The sequence below is a fragment of the Morchella sextelata genome (genome assembly GCF_020137385.1).
Source record: "Morchella sextelata strain SCLS chromosome Unknown scls_13, whole genome shotgun sequence".
Taxonomy (NCBI): Eukaryota; Fungi; Ascomycota; class Pezizomycetes; order Pezizales; family Morchellaceae; genus Morchella; species Morchella sextelata.
The window spans coordinates 1,029,441-1,050,654 of NW_025408628.1; the positions used below are offsets into that span (position 1 = coordinate 1,029,441).

Here is a 21,214-nt window from a genome sequence, read left to right on the forward strand (position 1 = left end):
ATTAAATTTACGTGTGAAATGGCGTTTTAAGGTTTTACTTTAAGGTTTGATAGCTACTGACTGTCCCACCGGCAGCTGCAGAGTAGCCCACCTGTCATCCACGAGGCTACCTATATGTAGAGTACATGTACATGTATGTACGTAACACCACGCGTGAATTGTGCTTCTACTCTACGTTCGCACATCCGAACTGTGAAACAGCCCCACCTTGTCCTCAGGCAAGACAGCGATCTCAATGGACGACCTACAAGAGAGATAAGGGGAGGGGGGGGGAAGAGTTAGATGACATCGATTGTGTTCGAAGGATTGGGTTACAACCTACATGTAGGAACTCAGTCTAGGTACCTAGGTACATGTAGTAGGTTAGGGGGGCTAAGTGCGGTTTTTACCCACTGTCTTCTGGATATCGGCCTTGATGAACATGAGAGAGAACACCCTAGTTCTGCCGGACGGAGGAATCTACAAAACAGGATGGTGTGCGTGATCATCTGCTCAAATCCATACAGTACGTTCTGTCTGCGCGATGTTGGGAGCGTCCCCTGTATCCCCGCAAGAAATAATTGCAATTACATGCGCCATAAACGCAGGAAAAACAGCATACGTACCTCTCGTTTTCCTGCCGTTGTTCCTTGCGCACGTACGGAAATGGCTGAATACGAGCGAGACTGGGAAGGAGCACTCGGCTTGAGACATACATTTTTTTGGTCGGGTAGAAAGTCGGTTTCCCCAAGCTCGTATCGCTATGCCAAATCAACGGCATGTGCGGGGAGATGGGACCGGTGCTTTTGATTGGTGGAGGGTGAACCTGCTTGTCGCTGGGTGCTTGGAGTAAGTGTGGCTCATGGTGGGAGTATTTACTGTGTAAAAGTTTTGAGCGGGTTGTTTCGGTGGGTATAGAGGTGTGGTGCATAATTGTAGAAGAAACTGTTTCCGGGGTTCGGTTCATGAGGCAGCACTCGCTAAATCAATCACATTGGATCACTCGATGTCGTGATGCAACGCGAAGAGCACTAAGGTGGGTATCCACCCTATATGGAAACACCCAAGACACCCACCATTTCCTTATTATCAAACGAGATACTCGAACCACTCCAAGGGTGCTAGAGATTTCAGTTGTGGCATTGTTATATAATCTTTACTGATAAAAAAATCCGGTATGGGTATGAGACCAACCAAAAGAGAACAGAAAAACAACTAAAAACAACCATACTTGGGATTCAAACCCAAGCTCTTCCCACAGTTAATACCTTTGTCTGGAAGGTAGTTTTTCAGGCCCTACCAGACTGTTTCCAGCTGGTTAAAGGTTAACCATCAGTACCCTAACTTTGGTAAGCCTAGAATTAGTCATAAAATACACGTAGATAGCAGATGTAGGGTAAACACTCGCCGTGCTAACTGGGCATCGTACAAATTGCTTCCCAATACGCCTTCTGTCATAAACATATGTAGTCATAGAAAGGCGCGGCATACGTGCTGAATACAGACGAAGGGATACGTGCTGGGTTTCTAGCAGGCTAACACTTCTGTAGCTAGTGCACAGTGTATGATGAGCTAACGTCATGTCTTTAGGTGAGCGGGTGTTCGCTTCATGCCATACACGTAATCTGTGGTAGAAAACTACAATGCCACGGGTTTCTTTGTATCTCTAGGATACCATCACATCCAATGAAATCCCACGCCCAACCATGATTTCTAAATGCCATAGACAAACCGGAATACAATCCCTAAGGTATCACCGCAATAATTGTTTCCGAATCGACCCCAACAATAGCTGAGCAATAAGGTCGGGGCCACGGACTTGAGCTGAGCCAGCACCTTCCCGCTATCAATTACTTCAAAACGGCGCTAGACTGGTCTATACGAAAGAGGTTGCCCTTCAAGGCGCAGAAAAAAAGTCAATCACGAAAAACCAACTATTGCAGCGGTAGAAGGTGAGAGTAGAGGGGTCGGAGCCAACAAGTTGAACTTCAAAGCCACTATCTCACGCAAGCCATACCATCGCTATATCAATTTACAAGTTTAAAAACCAGGTGAAGCAAGATTCTACCCCCAGAACCCCCATTGTATTCTTTTCATTAATAGCGATAATTAAGACCAAAACTTCGAGCTATGGAATTCTGTAGGTGCGGCATCCTAGTATTTACAGGACAGATCTGTTGCTCTCCATCACGAAACATTAAGCGAGTGGGAAGAAGCCCCAGTGAACCCAACAACGGCAAATCAAAGTACATATATCTCGTATGCAACAACGACTTACGTGATGGAGCTTCGAAGCCCTTTCCAGAACCAACCACCAAATGAAGCTTAAAGAACTTCACTACTCAATCCGAGCGGTAAACGATTGAGAAGGAGAAGAACTCAATCTTAGGGGTAAGAAAATAGGAAGACTGAGCGCCGAGGATTACACTTGTCATACCAAGGGTAATGTTAGAAGTTTCAACAGTCTAGCGTTACTCCAGTGTCTCACTCACTAAGTTGACGTCCAACGTTTGTACTGGTGAGAGGGACGGGGTACTTTGAACCGCTAATGGTCTTCAACGAGCTTCAGCGTTGACTAGTTAGGAACGCCCACCTTCCTCAACACCAATTATTTGTATAGGCCGACCGCAATCACCTTTGAGGTCTTTTTACTTTCCTCATTTTATGCCGAAAATCACGCCTAGATCAGAGAATATCGCCCAGGATAAATTGGAAGCATCATACACCCAAATTACCTGTATGAGTGCCTCAATATTCTGATAGCAAAGGAGCTGTTTTAGCTATTGATGGCAGCATAATTCTGTTAATCAATACCTCATATCAGCGAGTGCAGTGAATTAACGGACCCTTGGTTTGGGCTTATGCTTATGGTTGTTCTGACCCCAGAGAACCGACACAGTTGCAATTGGAACATTAGTATGATCATAACATATCACTCGCTATAGTGCCGATTACATATCCATATCAACTAAGCCGTATTCATCTGGGTTTGAGCGTAGAAGCTACATGTATTTCATCAACACTCGAACCACTGAGGAAGCAACCAAACATTTCATTGATAGACTAACTTTACACTCATCCGATAGAGCTCAACATCTCAACCCATCACTCATCATAATCCTTGTGACGGCATCTTCTCCATCACACCCAAGTAAAAGAATGATCACAAGAGCCGTTCCCTTTTGGTCACATAAGTGAAATTATCTACGTCTCAGGAAAAAACCAACAAAGGATACATAAATATCATCAAACAAAACGCAAAACAAAATTCAATAAGCCAAATATTTTTCAAAGCTCACGCAACGCTTCCAACAATCAACGCCGCAACACCTTCTTCTTCCGCTCTTACTGTAATCTTAAGTGCAACCCCAGTCTTGCTGCTATACGCCATCTTGACCTCGGCAACTACCCGACCACCAGATATAGTCTTGCCAAATAGTTTTAGGTTGTGTGTGGATGTACTGATAGCAACATCGCTACCCTCAAGCGCTTGCAAAGAAAGGGTTTGCGATAATAGCTCACATGCTTCTATTCACTTTGTTAGTAAAATATCAATAATGAAAATATTGAGGGCACATCTCATACCTTGAATTCCTTTGACCCCAGTTCCCAGCGAAAAGGTCTCGGTAACTTCTTCACCTGCTGCGCCGACTTGTTCCCATACATTCCCAAAGCTTCCCGCGAAGTTTGGCACCACATAATCACCACCGGTCAACTCCAAGTCCTCAACCTGGTACTCATCTTCAAATCCTTGGTCCTCTGGTTCGCCAGTACTAGGATCGATCTCCTTGCTAGTGAATTTGAGAACGTTGGTGAAGGTAGCAGTGGCATAATTGCTCTCTTCGCCAATGCGCTTGAAGGCTACATAGATAGTTCCTTGCTCATCACTGCCCAATTTTGGTGCTGGAATAATAAAGTCTTCCTCCAAACTGACACCTCCCTCACCATCTTCTGGATCCGAGGGGGTAGTAATCATCGATACGTCTTCTAAGACAGTGTCTGTAAGAGTATTCTTGACGTTGAATTGAAGAACGATATGTTCTTTGAAGATATGCTTGACTGCAACAACAACATATTCTGTTTCGGACTCGGTGAGCTCGACTTCTCGACTAGATTTCAAAACAGGGCCATAAGGCTTCAATTCCGGAACCGCAGCCAGTTGTTGTATATACTTTGCAGATGCAGCCGCGGCAGATGTGACAGCCTCTGCTGCAGCGGATGATCCAGCCGATGGACGGGGCGCACCAGAAGTGGGTGCTTTGAGGGTTGGCATTGTCGTGGAACGCAGTTTGAAAGAGCGATCCTCAGCATCGGCCTCAGCACGTGTAACAATAGGAATGGAGGAGAGGTCGAATGGTTGCGAGAAGGTTGATGCGTCTCCGGTGACATACATGACTAGCTGGTGTTCGAATATCGGTAGAGAGAAGGAGGATTCGTTCTTAATAAACCTCTCAGCCACCTCTTCGCCATCCTCTTGCTGAATTAACCTCAGATTGAGGGCTGCCCTGTCTCTGACTTCATCATCTGGATCATCCAAGCATCTGGTCAACAATACAACCACGCTCTTCTTCACCTCTGGGTCAACTTTCTCCCCTTCTTTACTCGCGACACCAAACTTTGCCAATGCCGTAACCGCTGCAGCACGAACTACTGCATTCTCGAGAACGACGCGGTTATAGATATACCGAATATACTTGGTTGGCTGTGTAGTTTTCGGTCCTTCTGTACCAAGCAGGTGCAAAATGCGAACAGCGAGCTTGGTAAACTCACAATCCTCGATAAACTCGCAGAGATGTGCGAGTGCTAAACGGTGTGAGAAGAGTACTTTTGCTGCCGAACAAATAGAGCTTACCTTCTTCTCGACTTTCAGGCACAAACTTGATCAAATCAAACATGCTTTCTACTACAGTCTTCTTAAATTCGTAGCCACCCTCATCTCTCAGAACCCCGCTCAAAAACGTCAGCATCGCTGCTTGCTTGCTAGGGAACTTCAAACACAATGTACGAATCGCCTCCACGATAGTAATCTTGAATTCATCTGTAATGTCGGCCATGAGTCCGCTAATCTTGCCGATAAGTCTATCCACCGAAGTTTCATTTCCGGTTTTGAGCAGAGTGGTGATAGCAAAAGTCGCAATTGAACGATTGGAATTGTTGAGCAACGTCTCAATATCCATGTTACAAACGTTGACCGCAGAGGGGCGGATGGACGCGAAGTTATGGAGGATCCGAATAGCAGTGAATTTGGCAACAGCCCGAGGAGATGTGAGATATAGTTGAAGAACTAACCAATCCTATTATTACGAATGCTCCTGACCTTCGGGAAGAGTACTTACCATTGATAGCTGGAGCGACCTCAGCATCTGTTACATCTCGCAACTCGCATATTGCTTTAGCGGCCTCGAAATTTACCATCTCGGCCTTATGCCTTAGCCATCCTTCCAACAGAGCGTACATTGGCTTTCTCAAACTTGGGTCTTCGTCGGCAATCTTTGCAGCAAGCCGCACCAACATGATAACAGCAGCTGGGTTCTTAACAGTTCCATTCGCGAATTGTTGTACCATTTTCACAAGCGCCATTCGATCGTGAGAGCGCATTTGATACAGAAGACCGATAGCATGGTATTGGGTCATACCAGAACCTTGAGGCACAGAAGCTGCAGATGAACCGAATCCTAAGCTGAACCCCCCTGACTTGGATCCAGAAAGCGCAGCTTCTTGGGTTTCATTTGCCCATCTGCGTACAACATCGCGAGCAGTGGGGAGTAAGTGATAAGCCGATACAAGCGCTGCAGACGAGACCGAGGGATTTTTATCGACAATTGCAGTCTTGAGGAGACGCTCTATCGCTTGAACCGTTGTGCCCTGTGCCACGCCCATGTCAGTCTAGAGTAAAGAATAGCTATACGTGGAATCATGCGAAGATCGAAGGTGATAAGGCATCATATCCACCGGATTCTGATATTTTGCCAATTGATCCATAGAACTGTCCTAAAACCAATCCCAAGCTATTCCGAGACTGAGATAGTTTCTCCGACTCACATCAATGATCCTACACAATGCTCTTATAGCATTCGCCCTGTAAACCTCTTGTTCCCCTGCGCCCTTCCCACCACCGGCAACATCTTTCATAACTGAAGATGTAACCATGATGACATCCTCGGCGGTGTCCGCTAGCTCCTTGATAACCAAGTAAACCATCTGCCTAAGCGAAGCATCGCGATGTTGGAATAGCTTGGTTATTCCAAAAAAGAGAGAAGTTGCTTCGGATGTAGGAAAACGTTCGCCAGTATGAAGTAGATAAGTAATTTTTGTCAATAGGATGCGACATTTGCGGGGTGATATGGGTGATGTGTTGAAAAGTCGTGCTTTTGAGAGCATCAGATGTCAGCTACTAGCCTAACCTATAGTTGTAAAGTTAAAAGAGTTAATTGCGGAAGCTTACCTTCCTGGAATACAGAAGTGCGGTCAACTTTGAAGATTGCTTGATCTGCATCTTCATCTTTTTTTGAGTAGCTCATGGTGAAAGAGGTGGATAGCGGGGATGGCGGGGAGGTTGCGGTCGGATGTGGGGAGTGGAACACAGCTGTCTCCTTTTCGTGCAAAGAGGCTCCTCCGTTGAAAGTTGTCCAGTTGACGCAGTTAACTCAAGCATTCAATTACCCGGCCGGCCGTTACCCAACCCTGACTGCTTTGCATTATGCGCTCCTACATGTTGTTTACTCTTGTTCAAAGTGGAAGCTCCATGTTTTGAAAACCTTTCTTGAGATCTCCGGTTATCGATCACATTTGAGTTGGATTCCCTCAATCACCCAATCCACTTCATATCAAGGCTTTATACCAAATATTGCGATACTATGATCAAGCCAATTAGGACCACCGAGTGAGCTGTAGTGACTGAATTCGAAGCTTTGCTTCATGAGTTAAAGTACATACATGTCGTGGACCTCATTCCAACGGATTTATTGATCTTCATAAAACACTTTGACCTACTTGTATGGCTAAAGTTTCTAGTGAGATGTAATTTGGGTTAAAAATACATAACTGCACTATATATGTATATTATTGCACAAGTACATGTACATAAGATCATGCCGGTGTTCTTGATGGCTTAGATAGTTTGACCGAAACGTAATTCCAAGAATAATGGATGGCATAATTAGAATTCTATACGAAAGAAGATAAAAAAAAGCGTCGAAACCCAAACCAAACTGTGACCATTACGCCTATGAGCTCCTCTACCAAGCAGTGATATCATCCACCTCTCCAACCGTTCCCGCTTTCACTTCACCAATTCCACCTGTCTCTTCGATAACTTCTACATTTATCGGCGGTCTATCCATAAATTCCGGTAATGTCTCTTTTAGGAAACCCAGTATATGTCTATTAACCTCCTCGAACTGTAGCAAAAATGCATCGTGGCCCTCAGGGCTATCAATTGTTGCTAACCGTGCATTCGGTATGAACTTCGCTAGTTCCTGTTGTTCGGCGTATGTAAATAGGCCATCGCTCTCTATGCCAATCACAAGAGCTGGTTGCTCAATGAGCCGCAATGCAGATCGGACATCACCATCATCAACACGGCCACGAGAAATATCATGTGTATCGAGTTTCCGAGTGATGGCAATGTAACAGTTTGCGTCGAAGCGCTTTACAAACTTGTCTCCTTGATACCGTAGGTAGCTTTGCGCGGAAAAGTATGTTGGGCATTTTTTCCTCCCGTTGGATGGAGATCGGGGAGTGGAAACTGGGGGTAACCCGGGCGGAAGGCCCGAGGAAACACCTTCTTCATCCACCTTCGTATCTAGTTGAGTGCCAGCCCCAGTGTGTCCTAGATTGTCCAGTGCAGGAATTGAAGAAATTGAGCTGCTACGAGATGGTAATCTCCTCGCATTTTTGAAGCCTTCATTGTGGATTGCCCAGTGTCCCTCACCGGGGGTGCTGGGGGTTTGGTTCCCTGGGGAGTTTGGTTGCGGGTTACGAGATGGATCGGGTGTATTGCGGCCGAAACGGGATTCGAAGGAGTTACGACTAGAAACAAGTCAATATACCATTGAGTCAGTAGACCTTCAAGGGCTACGAACGTTCGATATGTCAACAGCGCACTCATTCTTGCAGCTCCCAACCCCGTAACAGGTGGATCTTCAAATGGGTAATAGCCATCCTCTATCGCTTTTGGTTAATGATGGTTTCAACAATTACCTTGCGGGGTGGAAATTTACTTACCATACTTTGGATCTGAATAAATACTCTGCCTTTGTGCTTCTCCCCACGAGATACACCAAGCCGAGTGACGAGAACTTGTAGCAATCGGCACTATAGATTTAACATAGTCTTTTCCAAAGTACGCCCACTCAAGGACAAGCATTCCTCCCATAGAACCACCAATTACCACAGCAATTTCCTTAACTCCCAAGTAATCCAATATGAGCTTATGAATACTAATGCGTTACTCCGGTTAGCTCCAGATCTTATCAACACAAACTGGGAAGGCTACCGACTTGACATCATCCCGCACCGTCGTCAGTGGGAACTCGGGACCATAAATCCTCCCAGTCTCTGGATCCGTTGTACATGGTGAAGCGCTACCATACGGACTTCCAAGACTGTTACAGCATACGACGAAGAACCTGCCCGTATCGAATGCCCTCCCAGGTCCAATTAGAGGACCCCACCAATCCCAGACATCGGCGCTGCCTGTTAGTGCATGGCAAATCACCATGACATTATTGCGGGCCTCGTTCAGACAACCGGACGTCTTGTAGGCTACAGGAACATTTGTAAGAGTCACGCCGGACTCTAGGGTGAAGCTTGGGATCAGAGCGATCTTCTGTCCGGAAATCAGCTTTGAGAATGGATTCTCAGGCTGGGATTTGAGGTGCTCTAAAGGCAGCGACGAAAGAGTCATTCTGTCAGTTGGGATTGGTGGTGTAGGAGGTGTTGTTGCAATATGGTTTTCTTTGAGGAAAAAACTTGTAAGAAAAGACATAAGCACATACCGTACTTCCGTACCTCGGCAGGCGCATTTTCAAGCACAGAAGGGAGTTCTGGTTCGGATACAGGCATCTTGTTCGCTTGTGCTGGTTTGATTTCTAGATCGCTCTAAGCTCTGCGCTTTTATTTCTACTGGGAATATGGAACTCTTATATCTTAGTGGGGCAGAGATGGCAATTCTGTTATTCAAAATTTTACACAAGCATTGCCAAGACCCTTGCTAGTCGGTCACGCCTTATCGCGTTATCATCAGCAGAGCTCATTGATTTCTCAGCTAATAAACGTTAGAATTGCGTGCTTGAGGGCTTAGATAGTGAGACTTAGTGAGACTTCTTACTATTCTAACGGTTGGATTGATTGGAATGATTGGAATGAAACGAGTCAAAAACTGACATGTCATCTTCCAGCTTACAGACTCATGTGTGCGCATATGAGTATTTTCAGTCCTTAGGAATATATCAACGTCCGATCCTCGAAAATGATCGTTTCATTGCTTTTGTTATTGGGGATTCCATGGATCCAGTAACTTCACAGATTATGGAGAAGTTCGCCCTACCTATCGGGTTCCAGCAGTTTATTCCGCGGTTTTGATAGATATCGTCATACATTCAAAAGTGTTAATAGACAAGAGTGATCGGTCTAAAAGTCACCTTGAAAAAAAAAATTTTTTTTAAAAAAAAACAGAGGGCAGGTGGTCATTCCCCAAAAGACTTATGTACATGCCTTCTCCCATATCCCTTAATTGAGGGGTCAAAAAGCCACAGCAATTGCGAACAAACGATTATTGAGAGATTGATTCAGATCCAATGGCTGAAGAAAAGCTACAGTTTTGGTAATTGTCAGTATTTCGGTAACACGACAACATGTATATGTGGCTTGAACGGCCGTCATAGGAAGTACCAGAGTCATGAATACATGAGCTCGTTCCCACTAAACCATTTACATAAATTTAACCCCTATGCCTTAAGTATACAGTACATGTATTTGTTTTGGTAAATTTGAGTTGATATGGCTTAGCAATATTTCGTAGTAATAATATGTTTACCTCTCTAACTACATGTACATGTACATATAACCAACCGTCCACTTATTGATATATCATGAATTAGTCCGACCCATGAACATAAAAGAGCCTACATAACAAGCTGAACTCATAATCAAGATAAGTGATTGTCTCGATATCAAAGGTGTTCAAATCGCGAAGACCTCTATAACATAGTGCCTGTAAATACCTACCGATACTCCATCTACATCTACTTTAACTACAGCTGTGATGTTCTAATTCATTCTCTTGTACCCATATATATGTAATGTACACTTTATTACTAGAAGGGGCCGGGGTGGATATGTACTTTACTAGCTAGGCTACCGAATCAACTACTTAGCTATCCAAGTGAGGGGAAATATCCGATTGTGAGTACACGCGCTATTCCAGCAGTTTTCTTATATATGTCTACTTATATATAGATAGCTTCGAATTCTTTCAGGATGTGAATATTTAGGCAATATATAAGTATATGTATCTCTAATTCCCGGTATACACCCGCCGCACGATCATGAATTTATGCAGCCACTGGGACTTAGCTGAATGAGTTTAATTGGACGCACATCGAGACCGGGGTTAATAATTACAAGATCTCACATTTCCCGCCCTGATCGGCCCATCTGCAGTACAATATTAAATGATCGTGCTGGCTCAACTACATACATAACAAATACATGTATCTGCTCAGGGTTGATATACCTACTTGAAGTACAATTTAGGCACTTACAACATATATGGGACTACAGTAAAACCTATCATAATTCCACCCCCACAGTGGCCAAACTTTGCTGGAAGTATCGTAGGGATGGAATTTAGAGAGAGGTATTTGTTAGCAAAACACAAGTTCCGTTCCCTCCGAACGCTGGAAGTTTGGTAGGGATGGAATTTCGAGAGGGTGGAATTATGATAGGTTTCTCTGTATATACAAATGAACTAGAGTACGTAGACGTGTAATAATAACCTGGAAACTTTCATAATGCACCCATATATATTAAGGCCGCATTCTGTTGCAACGAAATATCATGATATTTGGCCAGCTTAGCACAATATGTAAGCTTTTTTCTGTTGGTAGTGTTCGAGCAACCACTTTAGAGCCCCAATATCACAATCTAAAATATTCTACTCAGACCAAAATATTGAAGCTTGCATTGCACAATCCTCACCACCCTAACCACCACTAAATTCGCTACCAAACTCACCAATATTTTTACCGCCATTTTTATAGCTCTCAATCACTGTGACTCTAATATAATTTAAATAGAATATTCTAATTCATTTATTAAGGCTGTTTACTGACTAGGTTGACGAAACTATGGGGGTTGCGGGAACACTGGCAATAGAACATGCCTTCACTATCTTAATTCTGCTAGATTGCAATTATGAAATATTCCGTTGCTACATTGGCAGGTCGCAACCTCACAATATTTGAACTGGCGGTTGCCAGAACGCAGCCTAAAACCTGAGACCCGAAAACCAAATTAGTTTAAAAATAGAAAAGAGAAGATCGGCGCTGCAGGGTCATACTTGTATCATGTGCTCGTACAGAATTTGAAAGCCAATAGTACATACCCAGCCCAATATCAGACTTGCTGGGTTAGTAGAGATTTTGATAGCGAAGCTTGCGTCGGTGGTTTGTGAAGCTAGCCTATCAAACATTTTAACGAACCAATGACAGTGCACATGTCGACGTCATGAGTCATGGCCAAGGGAGACTGTGGTCAGTATTACATGTTATTAGAGTACATGTACCTACATAATATACTCGTATTTCTCTGACGTTTGTGGACGCGACTGATATTGCATGCCATACAAAAATACGCCAAGCTCATGATTTTGGGTGTATGCAATAATGGCCCAATTCAAAAACGTCAGCGAAATACTAGTACCTGTTTGATCTGGGCGCGTTCCCTGCCTCTCCTACTGGAGGGTGTCGAGCTGCTCGTAGGGGAATATAGCTTGGCAAAATAGCGTTTCCGGGGTTTCAATCAAAATAAGGTTTGATGGACTCGAAACTACATGCACTGCTTGTATTTGTTTACGGTGGCTTTAACCACTGCATGTAACTTCATATGCTTTGTGTACAATCCCCACATAGCTCAGTCTTCGATACACCTAATGTGGTTACATGTATCCTGATTCCTGATCATACTTAACTAACACGCAGCAGGTCCATCTGAGTAGGATAAACCCGGGGAAACTGCTAGAGGGACTCTGAAATATCGCTTTCCCGGAAGAAGCCGTTGGACTTTCACCTCCAACCATTCTCGGTCATCACCTGGAAGATTACTGTTTGGTCATGATCTCCTGTAGGTACAAAGCAAGAGTTAAGCGTATAAAATCTGGACTTCAGCTGCTGTCAACAAAGCTTTGTATATACATGTACATATATGTACACTCTAATTCAGCACACCTCTAGCTCTGAAAGTACATGTAGCTATAGTGTAGATTATATCGACATGACTTTCGATCAGATTCCTTCAAATGTCGGTCGGTTTGTAGACAGTACGATTTCTTTGCCATCTCGTTCAACCGCCCGCAAATCCAACCTTTGAAGCATTCGGAAGTCAGTAAATGTAATTAATTGAGGAATCCCCTTCAAATTGACGCCAGCTGCATGAGAGATTCCCCCCCCCCCCCCCGGGGCCCTCTTGGCGGTAACCTCTTGTATGTCGCATCACACCGCTCCCAACACCGCTCCCAACCCCTCCCTTTTATAACCGTGATAGCCTATGCTACTGTCTACAGATCCAGCTGGTGTTTCTCCGCCGTGTATCTATGCACATGGATCTACTCGATGATATGGCGGTTTCGACCTGTACCCAAGTGGATGCGATTTTCAAGAATGATGACGAGGCACGAAGGAATCCTATGTACGCGCGGCCGCCGAGAGACATGTATCTCTCGTCTCATCTGTTTTTAGCCTTGTACATCATGAATGTGGTAGGAGTGCTAATAACCCCTTAGAAATCGAGTAGATATCCGACGTTGCAGGTCGAATCTATCGCGGGGTCGGGAATCTTCGCTAAGGACGAGAGCGACCGAGTGAGCGGTGATGATTTGCCAAGGCCTCAACGGCGAGCCCTCTCAAGTCTAGAAAAAGCCAAAAACGACCCACAGAAAAAGAAGATTACGTGTGCCTCGGAATATCATGTCTCTTTTAGAGAAAGAGATCCATCATGGATGCAAGCGGCATGGATTTTCCAATGCATGCAGTAGGCCCATCTGTGAAACGTTTGAAGGTGGGGTAGAAGATAAACTATTGCAGCCGCAACGGTCGAGACCTCCACAAGCCCAAATGGGTAGGTTCTTAATGTTATTCCGACGGGTTATGATATCTGCATGCAAGACAGTCCAGAGTTTCTAGATCTACGGGTAAAGACAGAGTTATGGGAGTATTTTGAAATTCATACAAGCATTGTTAAATTAGTGTAGAGAGGTGCTAATATTCTGTGCATGTAACGGTAGAGTGGTATAGTTCCTTTTATTCAACAAAAAGCAAAATATACACGTTATCAACGCCATGTTAATTTTACATAATAGGAAAAACCACTACTGACAATCTCCGGCTCTAGTAGAACTCGTGCCAATTAAGATAAAGGTCCAGGTGAGGCGTATAGTAAGCACAAATGCTCGGAGGGGTGAAATAACGGAAAAAGCAGCCTTTAGCAAGACAGATACAAAGTGGTATCCGAAAGCTAATTATAAGCATACATAAATGAGTGTGGGTAGCGGCGAACCGGAGATGATCTGAGAAAGAAAAGCCTAAAAAACCGCCGCTCTATCAACCAAGAAAAAGAATGGCGAGAAATAGAAAAAAAAGAAACAGGGTGATTTATATATAAAAAACACCTTGTATGTATGTCGAGGAAAAACCGTGTACTTAGAATTCACCATTACCTTGGTGTTATGCAAGAAGATATGAGAAATAAGAAAGAAGAAAATTCCCCAGACCCAGAATAGAAAGATGGTGAGCGGAAAGCCTCCGCAAACGTTACTGCCCCCCTTTTGAACCCCAAACCCAACGCTAATAACAAATACGTCCCAAATTTTATTACACGAAAACAAAAAACTTATTCCTATATGAGTGTTTGAAACTAATCGTCAGGATTTGCCAGCTAGATCAAATACAAAAGTTAGCATTTATCTCTAGTCTAATTATATGGATTTCGACATACCCGCAAGACCCGTCTCGAATAATCAGCGTCGTCTCTCAAACTCCTCACACTCATCCGTGAACTTCCAGTATCGGGATCGTATCGCAGGTATAGCTGGCTAGGATCAAGCCGTTGATCGACCAATTTGGTTCCATCAGGTCCTCTTGCAGCGGTTCCCACCCCATTCAATCCTGCCATGTTGGGCGGGCCTGTTGAGGGCGCAGTATCTACCGAGTGAAATCCTTTCTCTCCCATTAGACCCAGTGTGCTCAAAGAGCGAGACCTCCGACGACTACCAGCCATAACACCTGCGCCGCCGGCGGGGATAACAGCAGCCTCTGGACCACCATGCATTGAGTTTCTTTGTTTATTTCTACGGTAGCAGAAGACCATAAGTGCCCCAACGATAGCAATAACCAGAAGAGCAACACCAACGAAAACACCTGCAACGCGTCCGGGTTGTGAGAAGAAGTTATCACCACTCGCGGATGGCTCTGCTGTCGCAGTTGCTGATGCTGTTGTCTCAGGTATATAAGTAACCGTTCGGACACCTCCGACTGAGGTTATAACGGAAAGACTAGGGGTTTCGGTTGTGGAAGTAGAGCTAGAGCTAGTGGTGGAAGTAGTTGTAGTAGTTGGTGCAGATGTTGTACTTGTTGATGATGATGATGTCGAAGACGCAGTCTGCAGTTATGTGGTTAATGAGTAAGTTGTAATAATAGTAATAAATCACTAGTAAGATAACATATAATAAACGATAAATACATATAAAAAAAGAAAAATAAGAGAATACTCATACGATTATGATCGTCCGGGTAGGTCCAGCTTCGATAACCGTAGAGATTTGGAGGGAGAAGGAAGAAATTATATAAGGAGGATTCGAGGTAGTTCTCACCGATGAAGAGGAGCCAACGGTGCCACTCGGTGGAACATTTGAAAGAGCGATGTAGCCGAAAACGTTCTTCGTGACACTTCCACATGTTTCTTGTCCGTATCCAGGGCATGCTTGAGTACAGCCTGTGGTTGTTGAAGATGGTGCATAATTTGAACACCAACATTTTGAGCCTTGGAGAATAGCAAAGGCATAATCGGCTTCACAGTAATTGGTACAGAGGCCATTACTCTGGAATGTATCGGTCACTAAACGGATAAAATACCACCGTCAGTTTTCAATCCAAATTATCGCTTCTTCAAACTTCAGGTTGAATAGGAGGTTAGCGTACTTGGTGATGAGCTTGCAGCAGTATTGAGACTAGAGCAATATGCCATATCCGCCGCATTACTGCTTCCAATTGCACATGACAACAGCAGCACTGTCGTCAACGTCGTCCGCAACCACCATCCCCCAACCCCAATACCCATGCCCATGCCCATGCCAAACTGTCGCTTTCGCTCGTGGTTCTGTCCACGCATAACTTCCGTTCCAGACTGAGTCGCAGTGTATTGGGGTGTTCGGTCACTATTGTTTGGTCGTACCATCGTAATATTGTAAGTTGGGAGCAACGTATTATATTGACTGGTGTTTCGAAAGGCACGAAACCATCCACCGAGGGCAAAAATATCGAAGTTCGAAGGTTGCTTTAGATTAGGCCGGGAGGAAGGTACGTAAAGTTTTAAGTAGAAACGGAGGCTACCAATGCACGAAACAAAATCAGCTTCACAATAGCCTATATCGTTTTGGAACCACTTACTCTCAACAAACTATTTCGGCCCAAGAAAAGGCAGAATTATTTCAAACGACTAACCGAAAAAAGAAATCACGAGTATTCAAAGAACGACAAGCACAAATAACGAGTGTATCCACGCCAGCTATTTGCTGCCCAGTCCACGAAACTGTGGATGACGAGGAAGGATAGTGAGTGACAATAAAGCTGAAAATGAATATGCACCTAATGAGTGTACTGACTGCCGCCGAACCGATTGAATGGGTCGAGCGAGCGGTGTCGAAAGATGGAGGAAGTTGAAAGTTGATCAGAGGAAGATTATCGAGGTTGAAAGATTTGTTCCTGGGTCCGTGTTCAAGGAAACAACCAAACGCTCAGGAGGGTAAAGGAGGTATGAGTGCTTAGCAGAACGGAACGAAACTGCGGCACAATTTGGAATTAGCAAGGGATTGCGAAAGAGGACGGACGGGCGGGATGCTCGGCCAAAAAAGCAGGCCCAAGAAGATCGACGGACAACACCGCACGGCCTGGGCTAGCTGGCTTGGGCAATTCTCTTGTCCTTTGAGGAACATGCTACATACCTTTTGGGCTGAAGGGGAAATGGGCGAGAGACGAAAGCGAGAGCGGAGCCCAAAAGGACGTTCGTCAGCAATTCAAGCGAGCGGGAACTGCCACTATTCGTTGTATTATTTTTGAGGCGTCCTTGGGCTGCAGATAGCCTGCTGCTGTGAAGGACTCTGTAACAGGAGGAAGGATATGGATGTTTGTTGGTAGAAGTCTCAGTTCCACAAATTATCCTATGTCCGTCAAAGCGCTATAACGACAGTTAGTAAAGGAGAGGTGTTGCAGCAGTTTCGTCGACTATTATTGCTGCGGAACTATTCACAGTTCACTCTGCTGGAGGTGGAGAGTCGAAGAGTCGAAGGAGAATATTCCCAAGAGTTTGGGAGTTCTGGAGATAAGTTCGCCACGGATGTACTCCCGGCTTGTGTAGGGATCATATAATTGAGAACCTCCAGGCCGGGATGTGACCCATGGTGTTTACAAGGGTGTCGTACGCTCCGTGTTATCCTATGTACACAAGGTGCATGTGTGCTCGCCTCTACGGGCATACACTCTCTGGGGTGCTGCAGTTACCGGAAACTGCATTTCCCGGCGGAGTGTTTTGTGCCCCCGAGACCTTAGAATCTCAAGATACGAAGAAGGCTTGCTACTCTTGGTGTGCTATCACCTTAGTCCACTGTTTCCTACCTCCACGCTGACACTTCAGCTTTCGAAACGGACTGCACACTGCACACTTGTGGATATATAAATATAAATATGCACACATCTCGCGTCGATAAGTGGCCCCATTTTTATTTCTTGTTTTCGGAGACTTAAACATCGAGTTAACACTGGGTCCAATCACCGGCAAGTTACGAGCATCTTATGACCATCCTCAGCTACATATGTAGTATGTTGTGCAATTCTATGTGGTCTTTTAGATCGAGTTCCCCCACAAGACTCAATTTTCATATCACCCTTCATCTACTCTTTGTTTATTTATTTTTGGTGTTTGCCCCCAATTAATTCAGATGTTTACCTATTTCGTCTCTCGCAATTGTTTCCGCATGCCTAACCCGTTTCGTCCGCATACATATGTAGGGCTACTGCAGTGCACCTGGACAGAGATGAGAAACACGGGAATGAGACCTGCGAGAATGCGCTTCGTAACCCAGTTAAAGCTACCAAAATCCACTGTTTTTTTTTTCTTCAACGCCATCTTCAATAATATCTCTTCTCACCATCTTCCGCGCGCTTCTTTTGGGGTTTAGGGCTCTTGTATCTTCATTTCTGCGGGTTTATTTTGTTAGAGATCTAGCCATCATATTATCCTTCTAGAAGGAGTCGTAGTGTTGTTGCAAATACCCCTATTTTTAGTAATGATATTCAACGACTACAGCCATCTGGATACATCTATCATTTTACCCCGCTTCTCTCTGCTTGACTGGCAGTTTCTTGAGATGGGACTTCGTAGGTGAGTGACAGTTACATCTTACAAAAAAAAAAAAAAAATTGGCGATGCCGCATGGCCTTTTCCGGCCGGATTTCGCTCTACACCCATGCTGCTTTTGAATTACGATCGACACTATCGTCGTCACGGGCAAGCCTCATCCGTCATTCGGAAAAATTACCCCTGATCTGCATATCTACCGGACAACAAAATTGAACTCTTTACAATTGATTAGCTCGCGATGTGCTCTCATCATCAAGGATTTCGTCAAGTTTCTTTGGGGATATTCGCAAGGAAAACCTAATAGGTGGACCTTATTTGTGCAGCGTTTTATAGCGACCTGGAAATTTGTACCCGCTGTGATGCTGCATTTGGATGGTACATAGACAAGTTGAAACTCCGAACAGAAGAGAGGCGCAGAAAAATCTACTAGCGCTAACAAATGACAACAAGGGCGATAGATTCAGAAACAGGAAAACAGCGTACGGAGAGATCAGCGATATATACTGGCTTTATCGACGTCAGAAGACTCAGAATTCACGCTAGAATTCCCGGAAATTTCAGATTTTGGAGTGATGCCGATGCTGTCGCAATACCACGTTTCCCCTTCGGCATGCCGTAGTGGAGAAAAGTGCATTGAATGGTGACAGCGGAGAATATCTTCAACGGTCCTCTACCATGCTAGATTGATTCGCACCTTACTGAATAGAGCGATTTGGCCAACGACTTCTGAACCTAAATATTTAATTCTTGGCGACAGTTTTTGGTGTGAAAATCCCGCCAAGGCCTCAAAATTTGAGCTCAAAATTTGAAAAACAGGGATTGGCCAAATCGCTCTAATGCGGCGCACTGCAGGACTGTGGTGCAAGACGCAGGACTACTTGAAGGCGTTGCGAATATCACTTTGATGCAGAGTAATCGTGGTTGTATCTGCTATTTATTTGATTCGAGGTTGGTCGTTGTTATCCCCCTTCGCTTGTCGACCAGGCCTTAAACTAAGGTTTTAACACCTGCAGTAGAAGAGTACGGGGAAAAACTAAGGGACAAACAGGGACAAACAAGCCACGTTGTTACAAAAAGGAACCAATACTATGATAGGAAACGGACTCACTAAGGGAATCTCCAACATGTATTTCACAACACATAACGTTTGACTACAGGAATACTCCACAACCATTCAAAGTTAAAGACCAAACCTTTATCTTCCAGAACCTGTCGCACTAACGCTTATCTTCAACCCGGCGATGATACATTTCTTTATTTACCTATCTGCAATTTTTTTTCTTTTTTTCTTTCTGGAGTGCAATAGATCATTGTTGTCGCCTGCGCTTAAAATGTATGCACATTCCCTGTCGTTGAATCGTATCTCTGTGTATCTAAAAATCCAGTCTGCTACAGCCTAACTTCTAGGGGTACTTTCATACCGTACTCACATACAGGCAGATATCCAAGACCAGCCACCGTTTAAATGTTTGGATACGAGATCCCCCACAGCCCCAAGTCTTCCTTCGGTAGATATTTGCAAGGTCCGTGCAAACTTCAGAGCTTTCTGAGTTCAGTCAGACTCATCAGGTCTCTGGGACCCTGACAGCTTTCCCCTTTTCTTTCCTTTTCCAATGACTCACGTTGTACAAGCCGTGTTGTTATGTTCTGCCTTAGTAAGGCACATTGGCCTTTGTACTCTATGTAGCGTATCGACCAGCGGTAACATCAGCACGGTTCGTAGACTACATACATGTATAGACCGAGATTCCCGGAAATATTTTTGGACGAACGCTGACACGCGTTCGTCCCATTGGACGCGTACAGCTAAACCAATCTGTCGTCTAAAAAGGAAGGGGTGATTTCAGGACCCGTGCAAATGGGAAAGTTCAACATGCAATGTCGAATTTCAAGAAAAGCGGCAAACCTGCAAAGGGGGATTTCTAGATGGCTGGGTCGCGTCAATATATGGCAATCGCATTTCGGTAGAAGCTTCCTTAGCTACTTTCTGAGGGATTTACAGAAGCTTGAGATGCAACTTATGAATGCCCGATACCGGTACCGAGTTTTCTCATGTTTCAGCACTATGCCAGGGGAATCCCTCATTAACATAATTCCAGAGGTCCAAGTGGGTTGTCCGAGTGACGTGGAATGATGCTACCCCCAGGACATCCCGTGTTCCTGAAATCTCCATATATAGAGTGACCAACCCCCAAAGTGGTAGTCACACAGACCACAAGGAGGCACCTAATTTCCACAGGCCTCGAAAATCCGTTTAGTCGTGTCCGATCTAGGAATACGTTGGCGGTTGGAAGAAAATATTAAAGAAAAGAAAAGAAAAGCAAAGAAAAGGAAAATTTGATCGGACCCCGAAATCCGACACCGAGACCCCCGGAAGAACTTCGTTTACTAAGCGGCGGTTGCGAGGCGCACGGACTCTACCTGCTCGAGTACCTCGGCGTTGCTGTAAAAGTTTCAACATCCCTCGCTCCGATAAGAACTTACTTCTACATTGATCATTGATACCTAATATTATACCACTATAGACGCTCCTTTACGAGCCACTTCACAGTATGAATAAAATGCTGATTAAGATCTTCCGAAGGCATGCTCATTCCTCGCAAGTACACCCATTGACAGGCTTCTATAAACGTGAGTTTCTCGATGTCACATCCCCGCCACTCTTGTGCTAACACCAAATACTTATAGTACTCCTTGACACTCCATTTCGTCCCGCGAATCCTCTTCCGCCAGGTGTGCCACACCCACCTGCCACAACACCGCCAACAGAACCCTTCTCTCCAAACGATCCCACTACCACGGCGGATGCAGATACCCGTGTTGAGAAAGCACGTGTAGTATTTGGATCACGCCTCGCAGGACCAGGGAAGCGTGAAGAGGAGAAGAGACGGAAGGGAACTATCATTGCAGGTGTCAAGATCCCACCGAAACCGACGGAACCGGATAATTGCTGCATGTCGGGATGTGTCAACTGTATTTGGTTCGTCAGGCACATGGAACCCAAACTCAGGAGCTGGTTTAGCTAACGCATTGAACATAGGGACATATTCAGAGAAGACCTGGAAGCATGGCGTGCAGCTATGCATGAGGCACGGGCGAAGCAGAAGTTACAGAATGCTGCACAGGGTGTTAGCAGTAGCAAGGATGATGATGGTGGCCCGCCAGCTGGCGGGCTGTGGGAGGGATACGATGATATCCCAATTGGCATGAAAGCTTTTATGGAGACTGAAAAGCGCTTGAAAGAGAAGCACAAGACAATGGGGTCTACACCGGGTTGATACTGGGTTAGACCTTGAGAGTTAAGCTAGGGGTCTACTTTGCCTCGCCCATGAGTCTATAGGGCAGTACGTCTGAGGATTTGCTGCCTTCGATGGTTGTTGTT

At 44.8% G+C, this 21,214-nt stretch overlaps 6 protein-coding genes across 6 annotated transcripts; 3 read left to right on the forward strand and 3 right to left on the reverse strand.

The window, feature by feature from the left end:
- Positions 1–3,274: 3,274 nt before the first annotated feature.
- On the reverse strand, positions 3,275–6,500 carry H6S33_002678 (uncharacterized protein; the record flags this gene model as incomplete). Its single annotated transcript, XM_044834041.1, has 6 exons — positions 3,275–3,507; positions 3,565–4,782; positions 4,832–5,263; positions 5,316–5,844; positions 6,022–6,347; positions 6,425–6,500. 6 exons carry the CDS (start codon positions 6,498–6,500, stop codon positions 3,275–3,277), a joined length of 2,814 nt encoding a protein of 937 aa, XP_044692839.1.
- Positions 6,501–7,217: 717 nt separating this feature from the next.
- H6S33_002679 (uncharacterized protein) lies at positions 7,218–9,045 on the reverse strand (the record flags this gene model as incomplete). The annotated part of the gene is made up of 5 exons (XM_044834043.1): positions 7,218–8,010; positions 8,064–8,145; positions 8,206–8,420; positions 8,481–8,937; positions 8,979–9,045. The coding sequence occupies 5 exons, from the start codon at positions 9,043–9,045 to the stop codon at positions 7,218–7,220; spliced, it is 1,614 nt and encodes a 537-aa protein (XP_044692840.1).
- Positions 9,046–14,112: 5,067 nt separating this feature from the next.
- H6S33_002680 (uncharacterized protein) lies at positions 14,113–15,651 on the reverse strand (the record flags this gene model as incomplete). Its single annotated transcript, XM_044834044.1, has 4 exons — positions 14,113–14,133; positions 14,194–14,856; positions 14,972–15,312; positions 15,396–15,651. The coding sequence occupies 4 exons, from the start codon at positions 15,649–15,651 to the stop codon at positions 14,113–14,115; spliced, it is 1,281 nt and encodes a 426-aa protein (XP_044692841.1).
- Positions 15,652–17,758: 2,107 nt separating this feature from the next.
- Positions 17,759–18,983, forward strand: H6S33_002681 (uncharacterized protein; the record flags this gene model as incomplete). The annotated part of the gene is made up of 5 exons (XM_044834045.1): positions 17,759–17,853; positions 18,065–18,207; positions 18,291–18,447; positions 18,685–18,780; positions 18,881–18,983. The coding sequence occupies 5 exons, from the start codon at positions 17,759–17,761 to the stop codon at positions 18,981–18,983; spliced, it is 594 nt and encodes a 197-aa protein (XP_044692842.1).
- Positions 18,984–19,690: 707 nt separating this feature from the next.
- H6S33_002682 (uncharacterized protein) lies at positions 19,691–19,956 on the forward strand (the record flags this gene model as incomplete). The annotated part of the gene is made up of 2 exons (XM_044834046.1): positions 19,691–19,869; positions 19,932–19,956. The coding sequence occupies 2 exons, from the start codon at positions 19,691–19,693 to the stop codon at positions 19,954–19,956; spliced, it is 204 nt and encodes a 67-aa protein (XP_044692843.1).
- A 437-nt stretch (positions 19,957–20,393) lies between these two features.
- On the forward strand, positions 20,394–21,110 carry H6S33_002683 (uncharacterized protein; the record flags this gene model as incomplete). Its single annotated transcript, XM_044834047.1, has 3 exons — positions 20,394–20,463; positions 20,521–20,812; positions 20,873–21,110. The coding sequence occupies 3 exons, from the start codon at positions 20,394–20,396 to the stop codon at positions 21,108–21,110; spliced, it is 600 nt and encodes a 199-aa protein (XP_044692844.1).
- Between the last annotated feature and the right edge of the window lie 104 nt (positions 21,111–21,214).